Source organism: Danio rerio, chromosome 8 (genome assembly GCF_049306965.1).
Source record: "Danio rerio strain Tuebingen ecotype United States chromosome 8, GRCz12tu, whole genome shotgun sequence".
Lineage (NCBI taxonomy): Eukaryota > Metazoa > Chordata > Actinopteri > Cypriniformes > Danionidae > Danio > Danio rerio.
In genome coordinates this window covers 18,027,239-18,048,329 of record NC_133183.1, presented here as the reverse complement: position 1 = coordinate 18,048,329, position 21,091 = coordinate 18,027,239, and the positions used below count along the sequence as shown (strand labels likewise).

General features: G+C 35.1%; 1 protein-coding gene and 2 long non-coding RNA genes across 4 annotated transcripts in view; 2 read left to right on the top strand and 1 right to left on the bottom strand.

The window, feature by feature from the left end:
- Positions 1-5,501: 5,501 nt before the first annotated feature.
- Positions 5,502-8,540, bottom strand: LOC141375606 (uncharacterized). Of its 2 annotated transcripts, none has more exons than XR_012384196.1 (5): positions 8,475-8,540; positions 7,631-7,676; positions 7,255-7,403; positions 6,981-7,071; positions 5,502-6,530 (listed from the first exon to the last, which is right to left on the bottom strand). It is a non-coding gene; the product is annotated as an uncharacterized lncRNA (long non-coding RNA). The 2 variants fall into 2 exon arrangements; XR_012384197.1 differs by lacking the exon at positions 8,475-8,540 and adding an exon at positions 8,233-8,342.
- A 6,244-nt stretch (positions 8,541-14,784) lies between these two features.
- Positions 14,785-16,633, top strand: dmrta2 (DMRT-like family A2). The gene is given in 2 exon segments (NM_001007064.2): positions 14,785-15,272; positions 15,703-16,633. Coding segments are annotated over 2 exon segments (1,323 nt in total). The 5' UTR covers positions 14,785-14,806; the 3' UTR covers positions 16,560-16,633.
- Positions 16,634-19,278: 2,645 nt separating this feature from the next.
- The window catches only part of LOC141375597 (uncharacterized), a 127,506-nt gene continuing 125,693 nt past the window's right edge, over positions 19,279-21,091 (top strand). The window contains exon 1 of the long non-coding RNA XR_012384185.1: positions 19,279-19,381. This is a non-coding gene — a long non-coding RNA (uncharacterized lncRNA). The remainder of the gene's footprint in view (positions 19,382-21,091) is intronic.

Genomic DNA, 21,091 nt, shown 5'->3' with positions numbered 1-21,091 from the left:
TCATTAAGAGCTGTTATTTTAGTAACAAGGATGTTTTCAGTTCTAAAACATACAGAGTTATATTAGTATGATGACCTCTAACATATCAAAAACTCGAGTTAATGTTGAGATCTCAGTTCATGACTCCTTTAAATTTCTTATGGGTTTGAAACCACATGATGACATCTAACCCTTTAAAACTGTTCATATTGATGAGGGTATGTGGAAACAAATGAAGTGATCATTTTAAAAGCATCTTTTGAATGCGGTTGATGTGAAGTTGAGTTCCTGCATAGTGACTTTTTTTTAAACTAGATCGAGGGATTTTCACCTGCAGGCTGTTTCATTGGTGTTGCCCTGCCGTTCGCACGCAAAGAATCTAAATGTTTAATGTGTGCATCCAGTCGTACTTCCACTGCAGATGATGAGCCCTGAATCATTCTCACACACACGCAAACACACACTGTTTGCTGAGAGTGAACTTAAACTAACTCAAACACTGTCTTGTTCTGGTCATTGAGTTCAGTATTCATTTTAGACAATGGAGAGAAAGCAGCTTTATTCAGAGTGACAACAACCAGTGAAATTACAGCTCTCTTCTGCCTCGCTCGGGTAACATAATTCTCTGAAATCAGCTCCTGTGTTTTTGTCAGCCTCCAAAATGAACATTCACAACTTCTATTTGCCCTCTTGCTCATTTAAGGCGAGACACTGAACAAAAAATGTAGTGTTTTGTCTGCATTCTCCAGTCAGTTTTAAGGTTTTGGACTAAATGTTTTTGCTGTGGAAAGTGAACTAACAAGCGCACTTTTATCCATTTTTTTAAAGCTCATTTTAGATTTAAATTACAGTGCATATTTCTTTAAATGCAAATTGTGATTAACTTTTAATTATGAAATTAGTTTTTTTTGCGCTGCACTAACCATAAATCTCCATTACAGTATACTGGTTTATTCTGTTTTGTTTTATCTATATCCATATTTTGAAGGTTTTTACAGAAGAATATCTTCATGCACAGTTGGATTAAGATCTGGTGACTGTGGATGTCATTTGAGTACAGTGAACTTATTGTCATGTTAACGAAACCAGTCTTTCATGGTTAATGACATGGCACATTGTCCTTGTCTTCTGCATTCCTCGGTTGTAGCGATTGATTATTTGAGTTACAGTTGCCTTTCTGTTTGTTGAAACCAGTCTGGCCAATGTTCTCTTGACCTCTTGCATCAACAAGGCATTTGCACCCACAGAACTGCCGCTCACTGGATATTTTCTCTTTTTTGGACCATTCTCTGTTAAGCCTAGAGATGGTTGTGCGTGAAAATCCCAGTAGATCAGCAGTTTCTGAAATACTCAGACCAGCCTGTCTGGCACCAACAACCATGTCATGTTTGAAGTCACTTAAATTACCTTTCCTCCCCATTCTGATGCTCGATTTAAACTGCAGCTGATCATCTTGACCAAGTCTACATGTCTAAATGCATTGAGTTGCTGCCATGACATTGGCTGATTAGAAATTTGCATTAACAAGCAGTTGGCCACATGTACCTAATAAAGTGGCCGGTGAGTGTAGATTATTTTGCTTTTTAACAATAATTTCTGAAATATGGAAAACCCCTTCAGTGAAAAACTTTGAGTTTTTGTCAAAAGAACATTTTAGGAATATGTAAAAAAAAAAAAAAAAAAAAAAAACTTTGTGATTGTAATCAGTGAATTATAGTGAATAACTAGTTTTCATTTTAATTTTACCATTTTCACCTGCATTGTCTTGCTTTAATGTTGTGAAATATGAGTAAATCCTATGTAAACTGGGCTTGAATGTGTTTCAGGTCGTAATCACATTAAGCTTGGCCTCGTCTTCTTTCCCGTACTCATGCTTTCAAGAAAGAGCGAGCACTGAAAGGTAAGCTTTTCTCATTTTCTTGAGTTTTCATCATGCTCGATCAGGTGTGACCGACTGGTAAATCCAGCCAGAGGGAGTAATGTTGGTTATGCAGGCTCTGTGTGCGTGTGATATTACTGTTTCAATGACTGAATGATTGGTTAATGCACGCAGACATGGGCTTTGTGCTGACACACACAGAGCGATGATGTGCAGGTCGGAAATGCGGTCATTTAAATGGTGAACTGCTTTTTCTTTTTCAGCTTGATCCGGCTTGCCTATACTCGATTATCAGCGTTCTTTTGACAGGTGTGTTTATAGCTATATGAGAAGAGCCCAGATTTTCCTCACAATGGAAACAGTAATCCTTCTGTTTGAATCAGAGAATATAATGTTTTGTTCCCTTCTATTTTGTTTCTTTTGTTTCGTCCAGTAGTTTTTATTAGCCTTTAGACTTTAAGTATTATAAAATAGCTGACATTTATGATGTTATGTTTTTATAAATATTGTTTTAAAAAAGTAAATATATATATATACATACAGTGCTCAGCAGTAAATAATATTTGACTAGATAGTTTTCAAGACACTTCTATACAATTTAAAGTGACATTTAAAGGCTTAAGGTTAATTAGGTTAACTAGGCAGGACAGGGTAATTAGGCAAGTTATTGTATAATGATGGTGTGGGAAATATTTTTAAAAAAAATCAAAGGGGGCTAATAAATCTGATTTAAACAGTACGTACATGTGCGTGTATATATATATATATATATATATATATATATATATATATATATATATATATGTGTGTGTGTGTGTGTGTGTGTGTGTGTGTGTGTGTGTGTATGTATAGTGCATGAAAGTGTCATTTTACTACATTTGTATTGAAAACTGATAATAGTTGCACATGTATTTCCACAATTTATCTGCATTTAAAGTAGGCTAATTAAATATTTTAACTATTTTGTAAATGTTAAGGTAATAACAAAATGTATAGAGCAGTGAATTAGACATAGTTACATAGCATGTAGTCAAAAATAATACTTACAAATTTATTTTTTACAATTTCTAAAAGTATTTGAAAGTGTGTGACATTTCTTATTGTCATTTATTGACAGTGGTGGTCAAATTTATTCGAATCTGACAGATATGAAAAATTTACTTAAAACAAGATCTCTTTTCATAATTTTCATTAAACATGCAGAGCAAGCATGATTTGAACATAACAATCATCAGATAAATTGAGTTTAACATTTAGTATGTCTATGTCAATGCATTTCCAGAGCTTCTAGCTGAAGACAGAAACTTTTCTGTTTGTAAGGAAACTGACCAAAATCTCTTAATAGATGGCTCTATTCCATGTTTTTAGTATAAGGGTGACTACATATTGAATATATTTTGTAATAGTATTCAGCAAAAACTAGTGAAACCCCTCTCTCTATATATATATATTTAAGAGGTTTGTTATTGTGAGAGGGTTCTTCTGTCAGATGTGTGACATCTCAATCTGTGACTCTGAATATTGAGCTGTTGTCAATCAAGATTCCTATTTTCCAATGCCATAATAGTTTGATCCCGAACTCTCGGCTGAGGGACAATAGAGTTATTTTGTGGCTTCCTGTGACACAGATCCTCCTCTGGCAACATCAGGTGGTGACTCGATTCTTCAATAACAAAAGGGAAGCGTTCAATAATGTTTGACTAGTCTTTAAGGGTCAAGAATGCTGCTGAGAAAAGAGAATTCCTGACGCAAGTGATTTCTTCTTTGAAGCAGCTCCTGATCCCACAGCATCCACTCGCCCAGCGATGCCGAAATCCCAGACTAAACTAACCTGGAGGGTCACTCAAAGTTTACTTTCTCAGAGACGCTAGAGAAACAGAATCTATGCGGCTTAAAGAGTCGCCCGAAAAAAAGGGGGCTCATTTGTGGTGCGAATGGAGCGAGTGGCGGGAGGGGCTGCAGTGAACAGAAATAGTTTTATTGGCTGCTAATAAAAGGAATGTTTCAGTCGTCCTGACAGATCTCTTGGAGTTTCAGTGGATTTTGCATTCAGTAGAATTTTATTTATGAACTTGTGCGTTGAGACCTAAGAGTGTTGGTACTTTGACTTTTAACATTTTTTGCCCGAGTATTTTTTTACTTATAAATGCACCGTTAAAATTATTTTTTGCCATTTTTCTTAATGAATTAAATGTTTTTTGCATTTTAAATTATGCTAAAATGTGTTTTAAGAACAATTGATTGTCTCAAACAAGTACACAAACAAATAATGAATATTTGGTTAGAAAGCAAAGTGATACAAGATTGCGTTTAATAATATTTTTATATTATTTTTTATTTGCTTGTTTACATTGAGTCATGTTTTTATATAACCTGGATCATATATTAATGGAAGTTAATCCTCAGGAAATGACAAATGTATATTGTGCATTTATATGGCAATGTCAAACATTTTAATCGCTCCAAATAGGGCAATCAGAAATAGCTGTAATTTGCTAAATTAAACTTTTAACTGTCCCACCGACAACAAAAAAAAGTGGATTGCATTTCTTAACTCCTAATGTTGCTAGTTAACACACTCAATGTATTCTTTTCAACACATCCCATAATTTCTAAAATATCAACCATTTGGTAGTGGTTGATATGTCAAAAATACCGGAATTGATACATAGCCTTTATACTATGAAAAATAAGAAAATATGGAGACCAATTCATGTAAAAACATAATCAAAACAAAACATTTTGAACACATTTTAAAGTATGCCATACAATATTTCAGATTCTCATTTAACATGCTTTTTTGTTTTGTTTTGTTTTACAATAAAACCAAAGTCAGGTGTAGTAGTGCAATAGGATTGTTTATTCGATTTTTTTTGTAAACCAACATTGCTGTCTGTGTAAACCATTATTTAAAACTCTCATTCTTTAAATGACTTAAAACAGTCAAATTAGAGTAGGCAGTTAAAGGGTTAAGTCACAAACTTCCAAATTATTTTGGGATAATCAAAACGGTCACTGTTAAAATGAACAGTATTTTGTAAATATTTTCCACAAATACATGTTCTTTAAAATATTTCGCTCCACAAAGTGATGTCGATCATAAGAATACTAATTAATTTTGTTTAAAGCTGAACGCGGCCTACTGCACCTATTTATTAAAATAAACGTTAAGTCGGAACTTCCAATTTCGTTGCTTTATTTCTTTTTTTTCAGTTTGAACATAATTTTTCATTAAATGAAAATTTGTAAGCCTATTTGCCTATACAAGGCAAATATTACTACACTGGGAAAAAAATCATTCATCCTATATAAAAATTAAAGTAATGGTTCACATCTCAACTGTATCACTTGACCCAATGAAAACTAAATAGTTTTCCTGAAGCAATATTTTCCATCTCTATGAGAACAAATTTATATAACCTGGTACAAAACATAATTGTCTTGTTGAAGAAAGTCAATTTATTTAAATTCTCTTTTTGTTCTAAACAAGAAGATATCATATAGCTTTATTCAAAACTAAAATGTTCATTCATCCAATTAAAGAATAGTAGCCTAAGTATTTCACATCCAAATTTGATCACTTGAGCCAATAAAAAAAATTTTTTTGCCTTAATATTTTTTTAAGTCTATGAAAGTACTAAGCATACACTGTAAGCCCGGACAGGTTGATTGAACTTAAAAAATTTATGGAAACTCGCTGCCCTAAAAAAGCTAATTTCGTCTTGTTGAGAAAACAATACTTTTTAAGTTTATTGTACTTAAGATTTCAAATGCATTTAATTAAATATTTAGTTGACTGAAATAAAGGTTTTTAGTACAACACTATTGAAATCTTAGGTACAATAAACCTAAAAAGTATTGTTTTTTCAACAAGACAAAATTAGCTTTTTTAGGGCAGCGAGTTTCCATAAATTTTTTAAGTTCAATCAACCTGTATAAACTTAAAACATAAAATCTCGACCTGAAGGTTATGACAGAAATAATTTTAACCTTAGCTATTCACAATAAATGATTTAATGAAAATACCCCTAATTACAAACAAGGACAAAGAATAAAAATTAACTTTACACTTTTTTAAAAATCATTTAGAAATATCACTCCGAAACAAGTGACAAAACAAGAAAATGCCTTGTATAACAATTAGTCAATATTTATTGTTAAAAATCTTATTAAAACACTTGTTTAAAATATTTTAATACATTTTTTACAAACATATCCAAATAATAAACAACCACAGGATATTATTACATTGTAACATTATGGAATATTTACACTTGCCAAACACTAAAGCATAGTTTTAATTTTTTTTATCTCACAGTTAGGACAGCAAGCCTGAAGGAACATGCCTTTTCTGTACCAGTTTAGATGACAAGTTGATTTTTAACAGCCAGAATCTTACCCTTCAGCGTCTTCTTACCCAAACTTGTTGAATAAAAAGGAGGGTATTGTCCATGCATTTTGTGTAGCCGAGGTGCAGTGCATAGGTTGATCCAAAAAGACACTTGGCCTGGGGTATATTGTCTATATTGTCCATTACAACATTTCCCTCCAAGATGATTCCCACAGAGGATGGGTGGAGGTGGAAGGACAGGGGTTGCAGAGCCACATCTTCATTTTCTCGGTTAAGAATTCCAACGGGCACATGTTGATTTGAGTCTCCATCATCTGAAGCCTGACAACAATAAATAGATAACATAAATATATCTTAGTGTACATTTGATTTTAATATATATTAATTGTATGTCATGTTTTTTAGTTGTATGCAAGCATAATTTGTTAATTGTATACCCAAACATATCCAGTATTCAATGATATATAAAATATAAAAATACTACAAAATATTTTTGTATACAAGTCATTGCATACAGCATAAAAAGATTTGATATAATTAAATTACTAAAGATTTTATGTTATTCTACTTATCATTTTAGAGTTTCAAAGGAGTTATAAAATGAATTCAAATTTCATGTTGATCATTATTCTATTTATTAATGAACTACAATAAGACATTGCTTGGGTGATTTATTTATTGTTATTGCTAACATAAATGCATACAGTATTAAGAAACAGAATGCAAAAAAACTTAGATTAATATACAAAAACATTTATTAATGATACTTACAAAACATGCTTTGAAGAACTGTTGGGTCATCACCAACAACTACTGGAAGCACTCAAATGGCAACACATGGCATGTCAGTGAGGTCAGAGGCCTGAGGTGTTGCAGAGAAACAACATTGTATCATTTGTCAACATGAGAGAAAGGGCATTTTCATGTATTAAAATTTAGTCTCTGTTACTGAGGATTTCTAAAGTAATTATATAAATTTCAGAATTCAGCACACAATGGCATCAATTTTTATCAAAGGCATGTACAAACAATGGCATACACAAACCTTTATACTTTGTAGAAGATAAAAATTTGTCCTGTGAATCCTCTCTTTGACCTGAAGATCTGAATCAGCTGTGGGCGGTGATGATCAAGAGACCAGTATAATTCTTGCTTAAGATTCCTTCACACTATCTGGTTGAATTCTTGATACACCTGTAGTAGTAAAATACAAAAAGTTCATTAACATCAGAGAAATGTCAAAATTAAACAACTGTCAAATTAGCATGTTATCATGTTTATCAATACTGTACTCATTTCATTACAAATGCATTCCTGATATATGCATGGAAATGGCTGGCTTTTTGCATAGCTCCCATGTTTAAATCTGCAATGTTTTAATAAGTACCATCTTTTGTCACAAGCAAATGAGCAATACTTACATTTTCGTTTTAATCCTGGTTGGCCTTGCTTTGATCTTTCTGCAATCTACAGTTACAAAAATATACATTAGATTACTAGCTGACAAAACACATTTAAATATTTTGATCTGTTATCTCCAAGTTTCCCAAAAACAGCTATTGTTAATCAAAAGAATTAGCGAGCTACAGTTAATTATTTATGTAGCTTTCATCATATTTAACTGAAAATTCACTTGCTAAGACTGATGAGCACGAGGTTGCATATCTTTAATAACTGCCAACTAACATGAATTCGTATTTCCGAAGAAAGGGGCAAATCTCAATGTATTCTAGTCTGATAATACTTCACTTACAAAAAAAAAAACGTTAAAAACAGCTCAGGTTAATGTTATGCTAAACATCTGACGATACATAACCACCACTGAAAAAATAATCATTTTACACAACAGATAACGCGGATGACTCATCGAATACAGCATCAATATTAAACTTTATACGTGACGACCTCATAAAGCATGTTTTCACGTACAGTAACTGTAACGTTAGTTATATAGATGAAATGCGGTGGCCGTGATCGGTTATAACGTGGCATAAATGAACACGCTAACACAGGCAAAACTTACATTAACTTTTTTTACATAATATATGGTCGATATCATGATCCTATTACGCACGTCTTTGCACTTTTTACGTCTTAGAGCTGTAAGTGGCAATGGCGGTTGCGATTGACCGGAACAATAACATGATCCTAACGTCGGACACAGCTTAATGTTACATGTGTTTTTCTTGCTAACGGTTACATACTTTGTTTATTAAAGGAAAACAATGTGGACTGTTTGAGACAAAAGTATGAAATCGTACTCACAGTGATCAGCAGCCATTAGAAAATGCGCGCTCACGCTGTATTCACCAGTGACGTCAGTCCAAAGACAAAGAGCCAATCACATTTCCCCTTGCACATCACTCCTTTACCAATAGACTAAAATAAGCTTTATTAAGTGCATTCAATTTAAACATTCCAGTAGAATCAAAAATATCATGCAAATCGTACAATAAACTAAACAAATTGAGTAACTGAGCAAAAAAGTTGGTATTTATGTTTATTGAATCCAAGTATTTTGAATTAATACAACTTTAGGGATAACAGTGTATTGAGCTTTAATACGCCCGCACTGGCCTGTGTGAGAAGCCTTAAAAATTTACATTGGTCAAAACAAAAATGTCTTAGTTGAGTTTAATCAAAATCGTTTATATTTAACTATTTACTTACTATTTATTTAACTATATTTAAAATGAAAGATACATTTTAGTTGAATTAAATACAGCTTGGAATTGTTTTCAGTGTGATATCAGCTCTTACAGTAGTCAGTGTTTGCTAAAAGTCGTTTTTAGTTATATATTGCATGTGGATGTGATAACATTGTTGCAGCAATCTTGACACGTGATTAAAAAAAAAGAACCATTTAAATGTTCAATTTTAATCGATATCAGTGCCAGCAAACAAATGAAATCAATGCACCAGTTGATTAATTTGTTGCTGTGATAACATATTTGGCAGTTGCATTAAAGGTAAAAACTGATCCATTCATGAGATAATTCACATAATCTTCACCAGCAGCTCTCAGCAGTGACACTGAGCATTAATCTTTCGATATTAAAAAGTTGTCCAGAAAGTAAATTGACACGGCCATTGTCTGGGTCAGCCCAAGCCCGGTTTCCCACTCCCGTCTCATATAAGAAAATTCTGTGAGGGAGAAGAAAAAATAATAAAGCTGTGGTATTCGGATTATCGCGGACCAGGATAAAGCATTAAATGGGGCTAAAGGGGCCTGAATGGGCGCAGTGGCGTGCGAAGAGAAGCAGAGTAATTATTGCTTCATAATTGTGTTCTTTTTCTTTTTCCCCCCGACAGCAACGCGCTGCGGAGCCCCACTTGGAGCGGTTGTGACATTTAGGAGGCCGGTCTTTGTGCTCAACACTTCAAGTTTAAAAAACAAGGCCAATTGAGTCGGCGCAGCTCAAAGCCCGAACCATTGTGAGGGACCACATTGAGTTTGGATTTGGGACAATGGTGTTTCTCAAATTTCTTGCAAAAACCTATACTCCATCTGTGATCTCAATGAGCGCTCTTTCACTGGGTTCCTGCATTTCTGTTTGATTCGTTTGTAAAGGGAGGCAGATGTGGAGGGATGGAAGCCGCATTTTAATTGGCTGATGGCTGACACACACACACACACACACACACACACACACACACACACACACACACACACACACACTCACACACACACACACACACACACACACACACACACACACACACACACATCATTTCGTCTGTCAACGGAGTTTGTGCATCCTTCGTGTAGAAAGTGAAAAGTGTGTCTCTATAAATAAGATTGTATGGAATTTGTTTTACATATGACGCTTTAATAAATATATTTCCAATTTTTCCAGTGTAGAAATTTTTAGTTTCATCCAAGAAATGTTTTTATTCTCAAAAGTTCCGTAAAACTAAACGTTAACACCCAAGAAAACTGAGTGGAAGATGTTTCTTTATATCAAGTGTATACTATTTCTTATTTGTAGGCTATGTAGTTTGAATTTGTTTTAATGTTTATTATTTACTATTTTACTTTAATCAGGGCGCCACGGTGGCGCAGTTAGTAGCATGATCGCCTGACTGGTTCGAGCCTTGGGTGGGCCTTGGCATTTCTGCTGTGTAGAGTTTGCAAGTTCTCCCCGTGTTCGCGTGAGTTTGATCCGGGTGTTCCAGTTTCCCCCGCAGTCCAGACATGTGATAGGCCTAGGTGAATTGGGTAAGCTAAATTGGCCGGTGTGTGTGTGTGTGTGTGTGTGTGTGTGTGTGTGTGTGTGTGTGTGTGTGTGTGTGTGTGTGTGTGTGTGTGTGTGTGTGTGTTTGTGTGTGTGTGTGTGTGTGTGAATGAATGAATGAATGAATGAATGACTAAGTGTATGGGTGATGGTTTGCAGCTTGAAGCGCATCAACTGCATAAAACATATACTGGATAAGTTAGTGGTTCATTCCGCTGTGGCAACCCCTGATTAATAAAGGGACTAAGCCGAAAAGAAAATGAATGAATTTTTACTTAAATCAACTGTTAAATGTTTGTATAATAATCCGCAAAAATTAATTTATAAGTATAGTTTTAATTTAAGCTTATTATATAAATTAGATTTTCAGATTTTTGCATAAAGTTGACACATTTCCGTCTATTATTATTATTATTATTAGTAGTAGTAGTAGTAGTAGTAGTATTTATTTAAATATTGATTATCTTTATATCATTTAGTTGAAAACTTTTTTGTAGTTAATTAAATTACCTTATTATTGTCATTCGTTTTTTTATAGACTTTTGTTCCTTCTTAACGTGTTAATTCATCTTAATAAAATGTGTATCATTGTATTGTGTTTATCTTTATTTTAAAATTGATTTTCATTAATTTATTTTCGTATTTTTAATCTTTAGCACTCACGAAAACTCCTGCATTAATTTCTGATTTAATTCGTATGAAAATGCAGTGGAAAAAAAACTTGGTCCTTTAAGCAAGACGTTTTCCCACCAGACCAAGATGAGGTTGCATTAAAATGTAAAATTAAGTAGGCAGAAGCAGCTCCAAGTTCCATGAAGTTTTCAATAACTTTTTTTTTTAATAAATAACCACTGTATAAAAATATAGACGACATGATAAAAACGAAATAGTAAAGTTATAGAAATAGTAAGTTATGTGCTTATCACAAAAAAATCGCCAAAAAAAAAAAAACGATTCACATACTTGATTTTGCTTTGAATGTTGCATCAATTAACCGAATCAAACAGATGAGTTAATAATCAGAAATAAATACAGTATTAATTAATATATTTCAAATATAAATAAAAAATGTAGCTATAAAATGTAGGCATATATAGAGCAATGTACATCGAGGGCTCCGTCCCTAGTAAGCCAATAAAAGCTTATTTTAACGCAGTTATTTTAAGCGCTTTGTTCAGTGCCTTTAGGGGAATGCCATTGCTGCGCTCAAGGGTCCTGCGCGGCGCGGCAGCTTTTCATGTGAACAAGAGGTTAACAACCTAATGAGGACTTGGAGACGAGATGAAGCGTGTAAATACACTGGTTTTTCTGAAAACCGCGCGCTCGGCACCCTCGTTCCTCTTTTTATCTGCTACTCTAACCTATGCCGCGCTCTGCGCACTCAAACCAGTCCAGCAGGAGTTCCGCAGGGAGGCTGTTCGGGTCCAGCCGCGCTCCGGCCGGGTACCAGCGGAGAGAAAGATCCTTACAATAGCGCTCCGGGGTGCTGGAGGAACAGAGACATGCTGTTACATATGTCGGGTCAAGCATCTCTTTTGTGTCGCTTTAAAAAGGTGTAAAACTCAGTCAGCGGTGGAGATTCTAAAGGGAGTGAAAGCCTTGTATGGGTTTTTGATGCATAGGTCTGATGAACTGTTGAAAGAATGTTGAATTTCCTAAGTGCCCACAGTCAGTTTTAATTGCCCGGGGGCATTTAATTGGAATTCACAGAGACGCCCATTCAATGGAGAGATTTTCTTTTTCAAGTGAAGTGTGTAGAGGGCCGGATTCATTATTTAAACTTCATAAAATATGGAGGTTCTGCTTGAACAAAATTAGTAGCCTACTAGCATACGCTGTTAAAAGGTGCTGCTTGGCCTCAGAGAAAAAAGTTAGTTTTGTGGTTGTTTGAGTTTTGAAATATCGTTTAGATCAATGTGGCTTTGTTTTTACAACTGAATAAAAGTCGAACCTGTAGATTGGGATAAGTTTTTAAATAATTTTTGATGAAAAAATATGCAATGGGGTTTGACTAGGTCTTTTTGTGTGTGTGTGTGTGTGTGTGTGTGTTTTATACCATTGTGTCTATAATAGTTCTTAGGCTTAGTTCTCATATCTGAAGACCACAATTGTTCAGAGTTGTGCTTCACCATCTCTCAGTTTATGAACAATCAACGCCTGCTCGCGGGTTTGTAATGATCTCGGGATGTCTATTTTCAGTCGCGTGAGATCGCTGCCGAGATAATGACTTTGAATGTCAAAAAGCTTTAGTTTAATATCGTCTCTATTAGTGTTCTGGTTGGGTAATTAAAGGTGCAGATGAGAGCGGCGGGGGGGACAGATGGCATTTGCTTACTGTGATTGAGTGTGTAAACAATAAGAAACCGAGCGACAGGGAAACAGTACAGGCACACATCATTTTATCGAAGAGTGCGTGAAATTCAGAGTCCAGGTAGTAAAGAAAACCGTGTCGAGGAAAGACCATGAAGAAAAAAAAACTTCTTTAGATTCTTAATTGGAAAATACTTCAGAGATAAATTCACCTTTAAGTCTTTTGCGACGTTTACGTTTTACTAGAATAACAGTATAATTATTTAAAACAATGACAGTGTTCAATTGATCCTTAAATAAACAACAATTATCAATTCGCTGATCCTTTATGTAGGCTATTTATGCATATGTAAAACCTTCTGGGTTGTTTCTGTGCTTAAAACATTCATATAAATTGCTCAAAAATACCTGAAGTATTTATGAATCACTACATTTTGAATTATGACATATTTATTTGCATTTTAGTACAAACAGACATATCAAAGCTTTGCAATAATTATTTGAAGCTTTTAAAATGGGCTAAAAATAAAAAAATCCTCGCTTTATATTCTTTTATGAGGTAAACAATATTACATGCGATTGTAAAATAATTGACCAGTAGCCTATTATATGAATAAATTTAAATATATTTTCGTATTTTGCACAAGCCAGAGTTATCAGGAAACAAAACAGAGGGAGAAAAAAAATCAAATATCATCTTAAATTTGTTCGAAACTAATGAATACGACTAGACTTTAAATCAAGCCAGCAAGAACAACGCTTAAAATAAATAGCCTACAATGCCAAGTAGAAAAGTAGTGTTTTAATTACATAAATGTGCGACGAATAATAAAGAGGAACAGAAGTAAAAGTCAAGCCTGGCTAACGCGTTAAACCACGTGCAACTTCTTAATATCATATCGGGCAGTAGCTACATAGCCTATATAAATAACGTTATTTTGATTTATTTTATAAATTAGGCAACTAAATAATTTAAAGTCCTGTTTCTAATAAATGAGAAATTACACACAAGTAACTAAAGTAGTTTAGCTAAGTTCTGAATAAATACAAGCATGCCGTTTTAGACTACGAAACAATGCTGACAAAAAACAATTACAAATACGCAGTAAACAATTACGAAACAAAACGAATATCCCTTAAAGTCTTGCTTAAAACTTACCGTTTATCGACATTGACGTCATTCTACAAGGGACTGGCTCTTCACTACAAAAAAGTCTCGTCTTCCAGTGTTTAAAAAATAACTTGGACTACTTTTAAAGAGAAAATAAATGCGTTTGCTATTCAAATTCTGAAAACCCACGTAAATCACCTTTTAGCAGCTCCTTTGACTAAACGGCTTTTTATAAAGCCAAATTGTCCAACAACGCGTTTAAAGAATCAGCTAGTCGTCTTTAGGATCTATAGCCTGTATTTTTGTAAATAATTTCTTATGATAAAAGTTTTATGTTTTAGCTCTGCGTGATGCTTGTTATTTGAGAAAAGAACGCAGGTGGACACAGTTGAAAAAGAGACAAGCCAATCAGATCGCGCCTTCCCCCTTTGGCCAATGACAGGCGCCACATTGTTGTCAAATTTGTCTAATGAAAACGTGGGCGCAACAATAGATCGAGAGGGATCTGTATCCACTGAAGATCTCTCGAGGAAGTTAGTGTCTCACACTGGCTGCAGCAGCAAACTCTGCTCTCTCACACTGCTGGCCGATCGTTGAGTTTAAAGTTAGTTTCGCATCGCTTTCCATGGATTTTTGTGTTTTAAGATTAACTTTTATTTGTGTTACGCGTAAGTTTAATTTCTAAAATCAGCACTTCGTTCGGGCTGCTTGTGGACTGTGCGCAACAAGTTGAAGATCTCGCTGGAAAGAGGACTTTCATAATAAATTGGTTTCTGCTTTCTTCTTGGACACTGGCAGTCGGGCTGTGTTCTTTAAATGCTGTACTGAAGATATTCACCTTGTATCGATTCTGGTCAATGCTTATGAAACGTCTCCGATCGAAGACTTCGGTTGCGCACGTATTTTAACCTATCGATCCGCTGTTTGTTAATTCGGAGAATATGGATCTTCGTCCAGAGATCCCACCCGCCTCTCAGGCAGGGTCGCAGGTTCATCCAGGCGCTGCTGCTGCGGCGGCCGCTGCCGCCTCCATACCAGTTTCAATGGCAGGTAGCCTGTTAAGGGCCCCACCGCTGTTGCTTCGCGCTACGGAGAAGTATCCAAGGACGCCCAAGTGCGCCCGGTGCAGGAATCACGGCGTGGTATCCGCGCTCAAGGGGCATAAGCGCTACTGCAGATGGAAAGACTGTATGTGTGCCAAATGCACCCTGATCGCGGAGAGACAGCGCGTGATGGCCGCTCAGGTCGCGCTCCGCAGACAGCAGGCGCAGGAGGAGAACGAGGCGAGAGAGCTCCAGCTGCTCTACGGCACAGCAGAGGGTCTGGCCCTTGCCGCTGCCAACGGCATCATACCTCCCCGGCAAAACTATGAGGTCTTCGGCCCAGTTAGCAACGAATCAAACTCTGGTAAGTAGAAACGTTATGATCATATAGCCTATATGGAAATACTTAAAAATAAAGATTTTAGTTGGAAGCAATAATTGTGATCCACCTTTAAGTTTTCCATATTATAACGAAGATAGTATTGTAATAAAAAATATATTTGTACTGGCATTATTTAATGCAACTTGTTACAGAATCCAGTATATGTTGAAAAAAAGAGCACACAATATTCCAGCTTTTTAGAGAGCTAAAGTATCATGTTATAGCCAGTTTAAGAACATAATTCCCTTTAAAGTACCATTGAATATATGTTTTATATAATTGCATATTTAGCATGATGTGTTGTATTCTATGTAATTTGAACTAGTCTATGGAAGTTGAATTTCTAGTTTCACTAGTTTACAAACCCAGAAAATAGTTATGGAAGTTACTGACGTGCACAAATCTATTCCAGGAGAATCAAATATCCAAAAGTTCGAGCTGTTCCCCAAGACACCTTTACCAGGAACGGTGACACCACATCAGGCGGCTGGAAAGTCTGTATCCACCGACACCGAATCCGTTCCTGGCATGTCGTCTCCAGATATGCGCCACGGCTCGGGTTCGGAAAACGGCGACCGAGAGTCTATCGTGAGTTCCCCGATAGCCAAACCACTAAAAGATGGCGAGGAGACGCCAGGCTCAATCAGTCCCATCGGCTCAGACTCCGGCTCCGACACGGATAAAGATGAGCAGGAGCCCTCGCCCTCTTCCGCGGCATCACGACAGATGAACGCCATCGACATCCTAACGAGGGTTTTCCCTAACCACAAGCGTAGCGTCCTGGAGCTTGTGCTTCAGGGATGCGGGAAAGATGTGGTGCAGGCCATAGAGCAAATCCTAAACAACAGCGGTCAAGCCAAGGGTCCAGAGGAGACCTGGACGGCGGAGAGGATGCTGCAGAGCGTGCAGCCAACCATGTCCTCCACCCCGCGGCCTATGTTACCTGGAACCATGACGCTCAGCAATAGATCTGCTTTCTCTCCCCTGCAACCCAACGCGCCACACTTCGGTTCCGACCCGAGCACGTATCCTCTCAGTACACATTTGGGCCTGAACCCTCTCCGGCTGGCATACTCGGCTCACAGCAGAGGCCTGGCCTTTATGGCACCATACTCCACCACAGGTCTAATGCCAACACTGGGCTTCAGGCCGCCAATGGACTATGCCTTCAGTGACTTAATCAGAGACAGGACTCTCTTACATAAAGACCAGAGCTACACCAATGGACTGTACGGTCCTCTGGTCAACAACACTCAAGAGAAGCAGTGAGATGGTGTTTCCCAAATATAGACAAAAGTGTTTCATGTCTTTAAAGACTAAAATAAATCATCATCCCTAAAGACTTACACGCCTCGTGTTCCTGTATATAAAATATGTCTAGTTTAATCACAAGAAAAAAATGTGTTTGGTGGTCGTGGCTTCTTTGAAGTTTGTGATTAATCAAAAAAGAAAATGGTTACGTGTAAAGGTTAAAGTAGTTTCTGCCTATCTTACTGCAAGATGGCGTTACTGACACAAATAAACCGGTGAATTATTTTAGACCTTTAGTAGGGTAACCATAGTATTTTCACGTAATGTAAATGGTGTATTTTAAAATCCTTCACGTTTGTTACAGTCCATTTAGATTATTTACCAAGCGGATTAAGCCCCCGTGTGATGAATGATATTGCAATTCCTTGAATAATTTGCTTCATGATTTAAAAAAGGTACTCTTCTAGCATTATTGTAATCGTGAAGCGATTATTTTTTCCATCTTTTCTGCTCAGTGTGTAAATTGTACTATGTTCATTCAACAAAACAGAACAGAATTTCTTTGGATTCAGTATGATTACTGGCACAAGTAGACATTTGTGTTCCCTTTGTGAGTGATATATTGTGTTACACGACAGAATAATGTATATTGCATTTCTTGATGATGATAAAGTCATATTTGTTTTCTTAAAAAAATCAAAAGGGATCTAAAAAGATGTAAAATAATTGTTTGTTGAATTAAATCTTGCTGCGTTGCAAAGTGTAAATTTCACTGTGTAAATTTTGCAAAAATAAATGTTATTTTATTCTTACATTTTTCTTGTTTTGTGGATTTGATTTATCCTTTAATTTATATTCTGGCATTGAGTCCCATTTAAACTACAATTCGCATGTGTAATACCAACTTAATTTTAAACAATAGCATAATTAGGCTGATAATACGCAAAAACATCGATATAATAATATTGTAACAAAAATAAATTAAAGATAAAATAAAAAATAAACAAACAAAAACTCAAATTTGCTGCACACACACACACACACACACACACACACACACACACACACACACACACACACACACACACACACACACACACACACACACACACACACATATATATATATATATATACATATATATATATATATATATATATATATACATATATATATATATATATATATATATATATATATATATATATATATATATATATATATATATATATATATATATATATATATATATATATATATATATATAAACAGCCATGTCTGCGGTATATCTGCGGTCTAAGAAGAGATATTTTAAGCTCAAAGATTTTGAAAGCCTCTAAACAGAGACAGTCTCAAAGCAGGAGTCCACTGTATATTCGCATGAGGAGTGTATAGCAGCACCATTGAAACGCGATGCCATGGAGACATAATCCCCCTCGCCAGAGCTCAAGTGTTTACTTTCTCCCCGCAGATAAAACAGTGTAAACAGCAGTGTCAGATTGACAGTGTGCCTTCATTTAACGGAGAAACCGAGCACTCCAATGTTCATAATGCACATTTGATGAGGTGCATGATAACACAGACCCTTCTCTCGGCCTGTTTAATATTTACATAGATAGTGTTTTAATAAATTGTGGATAAATTCCCCTGCCCGGGAGCTTTCTCTTCAAGGTATTTTTAAAGTTCAGTGTTTGTATTTGACAGGGGCATTTTAAACATTTTTTACACTGTAAGTAGAATTATATATAATATATTACAAATAGATCCATTTGATAAGCGCTAAGCTAAATGCATTACTTAAAGTTATGAGGTTGTATTGATAAGACCAAATAAGTTTAGAACTATTAAGTAACATTTATCCATATAAAAAGTTGTATTTAAACTGTATTCGAAAGGTGTTTAATTAAAAACGCTTTGACAATCAGTAAAAATATAACTTAAAAATAATTTAAATGTGTTAACATTTAACAAAAAACGTATTTTAAACTGGAAGTTTAAATTATTTGCATTAATTTCAAACATTTAATTATTATTAACATTTTTTTGTTACAGTACAGTAGATAACTAAAATGTAACTATCTTATTTTCGTTTTAAATGTATTTATTCAGAAAGATAACAACAGAAATGTAATAAGTTGATGGCTACATTGGATGCTTAAACACACCGTTTGTAGCCTAAACACTGTTGCGTAAATAGGTAGGCTATTTAAATAGGTCTTTTATAGACTACTAGAAGTATATGTTCTTGCCGTGAAATCGAATATGCTGTTTGTTATTTCCAAAATAATAAAACAAAACAAAGCAAACAATTACCTCTTAATTATATTCGTACAGGCGGCTCGTTACAGATATCAACTGACAAGAGATAAAACAACACAATTATAAACTAGAATACAATTAATTAACTTTTATTTCTAATTTAATTTAACGAATTGTGCATTTAAAGTGGGATTAAAAAATCAATACAAATTACACAATCAACAAGCAGTGTTGAGAAATTCTCTGATCTTGTAATTGTTTCAGATTTTGGTCATCATTTTTTGTTATGCCCTATACTTAGCTCCAGAATGTCGCTCTCTTCTGGTAGAATGTGAAATTGAACCGAGAAGGGCCGTGAAATTCACAGGTAAATATCATTAAAAGCTTTGCCGACACCTTGTGGTAAAATCTATGAAGAACAGACACCAACACGAAGCCGAAAAAATAAAAATAAAAGCCGTTTATTCACGACTTCATTGCGGAAAACCGGAAGACGTGCTATTTGTGACGATGAGTTCCTGCTGGAGTTGCTCTTCTGGAGTAATTTAAGACGACCTGTTTTCAGTTACAAGTAAAACAAAGTAAGTTTTATGTCTTCACATTCTGTTTCACAACGCTTATTTAAAAATAATCTAGGAAACGATAAGTGAAATTAGACCTAAAGTGTTAATTGGTTGGACGCAGGTTATTTTGGTTATAGCCACCAATCTTAAGTCAAAACGGCTGGCAGACTGATATAAGGTAGGTCCATTTTATAATAAATCTAGGCCTACTTGTAAACATAAACCGTTTGAAAATGTCAATGAACAAGTGCTCACTTCTAAGGCAGCTCTGCTTACCCTGACAGTAGGCTAATTAATTTTAATTATTTACACGCTACATTGGCTATTATTTTGTTTGATCTCTTAAATAATTTATTTATTTTTTTATATAAAATATTTGTTTTTACATCCTAAACCTTAAAAATCTCAGTGAGAAATGGGGAAGAATATAGCCTGGATGCAGATATAAATTTAGATCTGCTTCAGGTTAATTGTGAGCTATAAAAATATGTTATTATATTTGAAAAATACAGTTCACATGGCCTTTTATTGAAAATATTGATCATTAATCTTATCTGTCTATTTTTGTATTCTGTATAGCCTATTTGATAGCTTTACAAAAGACATCTGTGTAGTCTTAAATATTAATTTATGGTCATTTAGATCTGTAGCGTCATCTACTGGACTGTTACAGCAGTACAGCATCTAAAACAGACTTGGTTTATATAAAGGGTTCCATACAGTCATCCTTGTAGAAAACAAGGCAAACGATTAGAGTGCAGTACAATATTTACTGTCCACATACTGTTTAGTACTGCAATGTAACTGAAACTGTAAATGTATGGTTTAATAAGCTGAAAAAAATACACTTTTAAGGGAACTGTTTTGAACCTTGGACAAAATAGAATGTAAATTGCATTCGTGCAAGTATTTATTTATTTGTTTGTTTAATTAGTTATTTTGAGTGTCATGTCACACAGGTAATCACGTTTTATGGCCCATATAGTGAAAATACCAAATTTATATCCCTTTTTGTATGAACTGCAGAAAAATGCTATGTGGTTCAGATGTTGACACACACCTGCAAAATAATATAATTGCAATGTTTGAAAATTCTGACCGTATGTAAATCTGTTAGCTTTGTGTAATAGTATAGCAGATTAGCAGATGGAAACTATCAGAAATATTTCTAAATATTTCATTATTTCATTTCATATATATATATATATATATATATATATATATATATATATATATATATATATATATATATATATATATATATATATATATATATATATTTATCCAACAGTTCTGTCTGGTTCTCAAATCTGATTGGCTTATAGCCGTATGATATTCTGCCAGTAAACAGCACTCATCCAGCCTTTTAACCCTTGTGTATTACTCTGCTTACATACAGTACAGCAACAAGCAGAGGACACTCTACTGCAGGGCTATTCAATTGGCGGCTCGTGAGGCAATTTGTTCCGGCCCTCCATATAGTGTGACCAAGAAATCAAAAATAAATTTAGTTCATTTGAAAAATGGCCACTATAGTTTTGAAGTGACGTGCGTCTGTTCCAGTTGAAGGCTGCGCAGAGCGTGAATCACCTGACATCAAGCAACTGGTGCGAGCAGCCGATAAGGTGTGTCAATAAAATTAGTCAGCAGTCGGCTACTGTCTGAGCCGTGGTATTTGCAAACAGCGATATGATTGGCTCACGCTTCTGTTGGCGCTTGAAAAGTTCA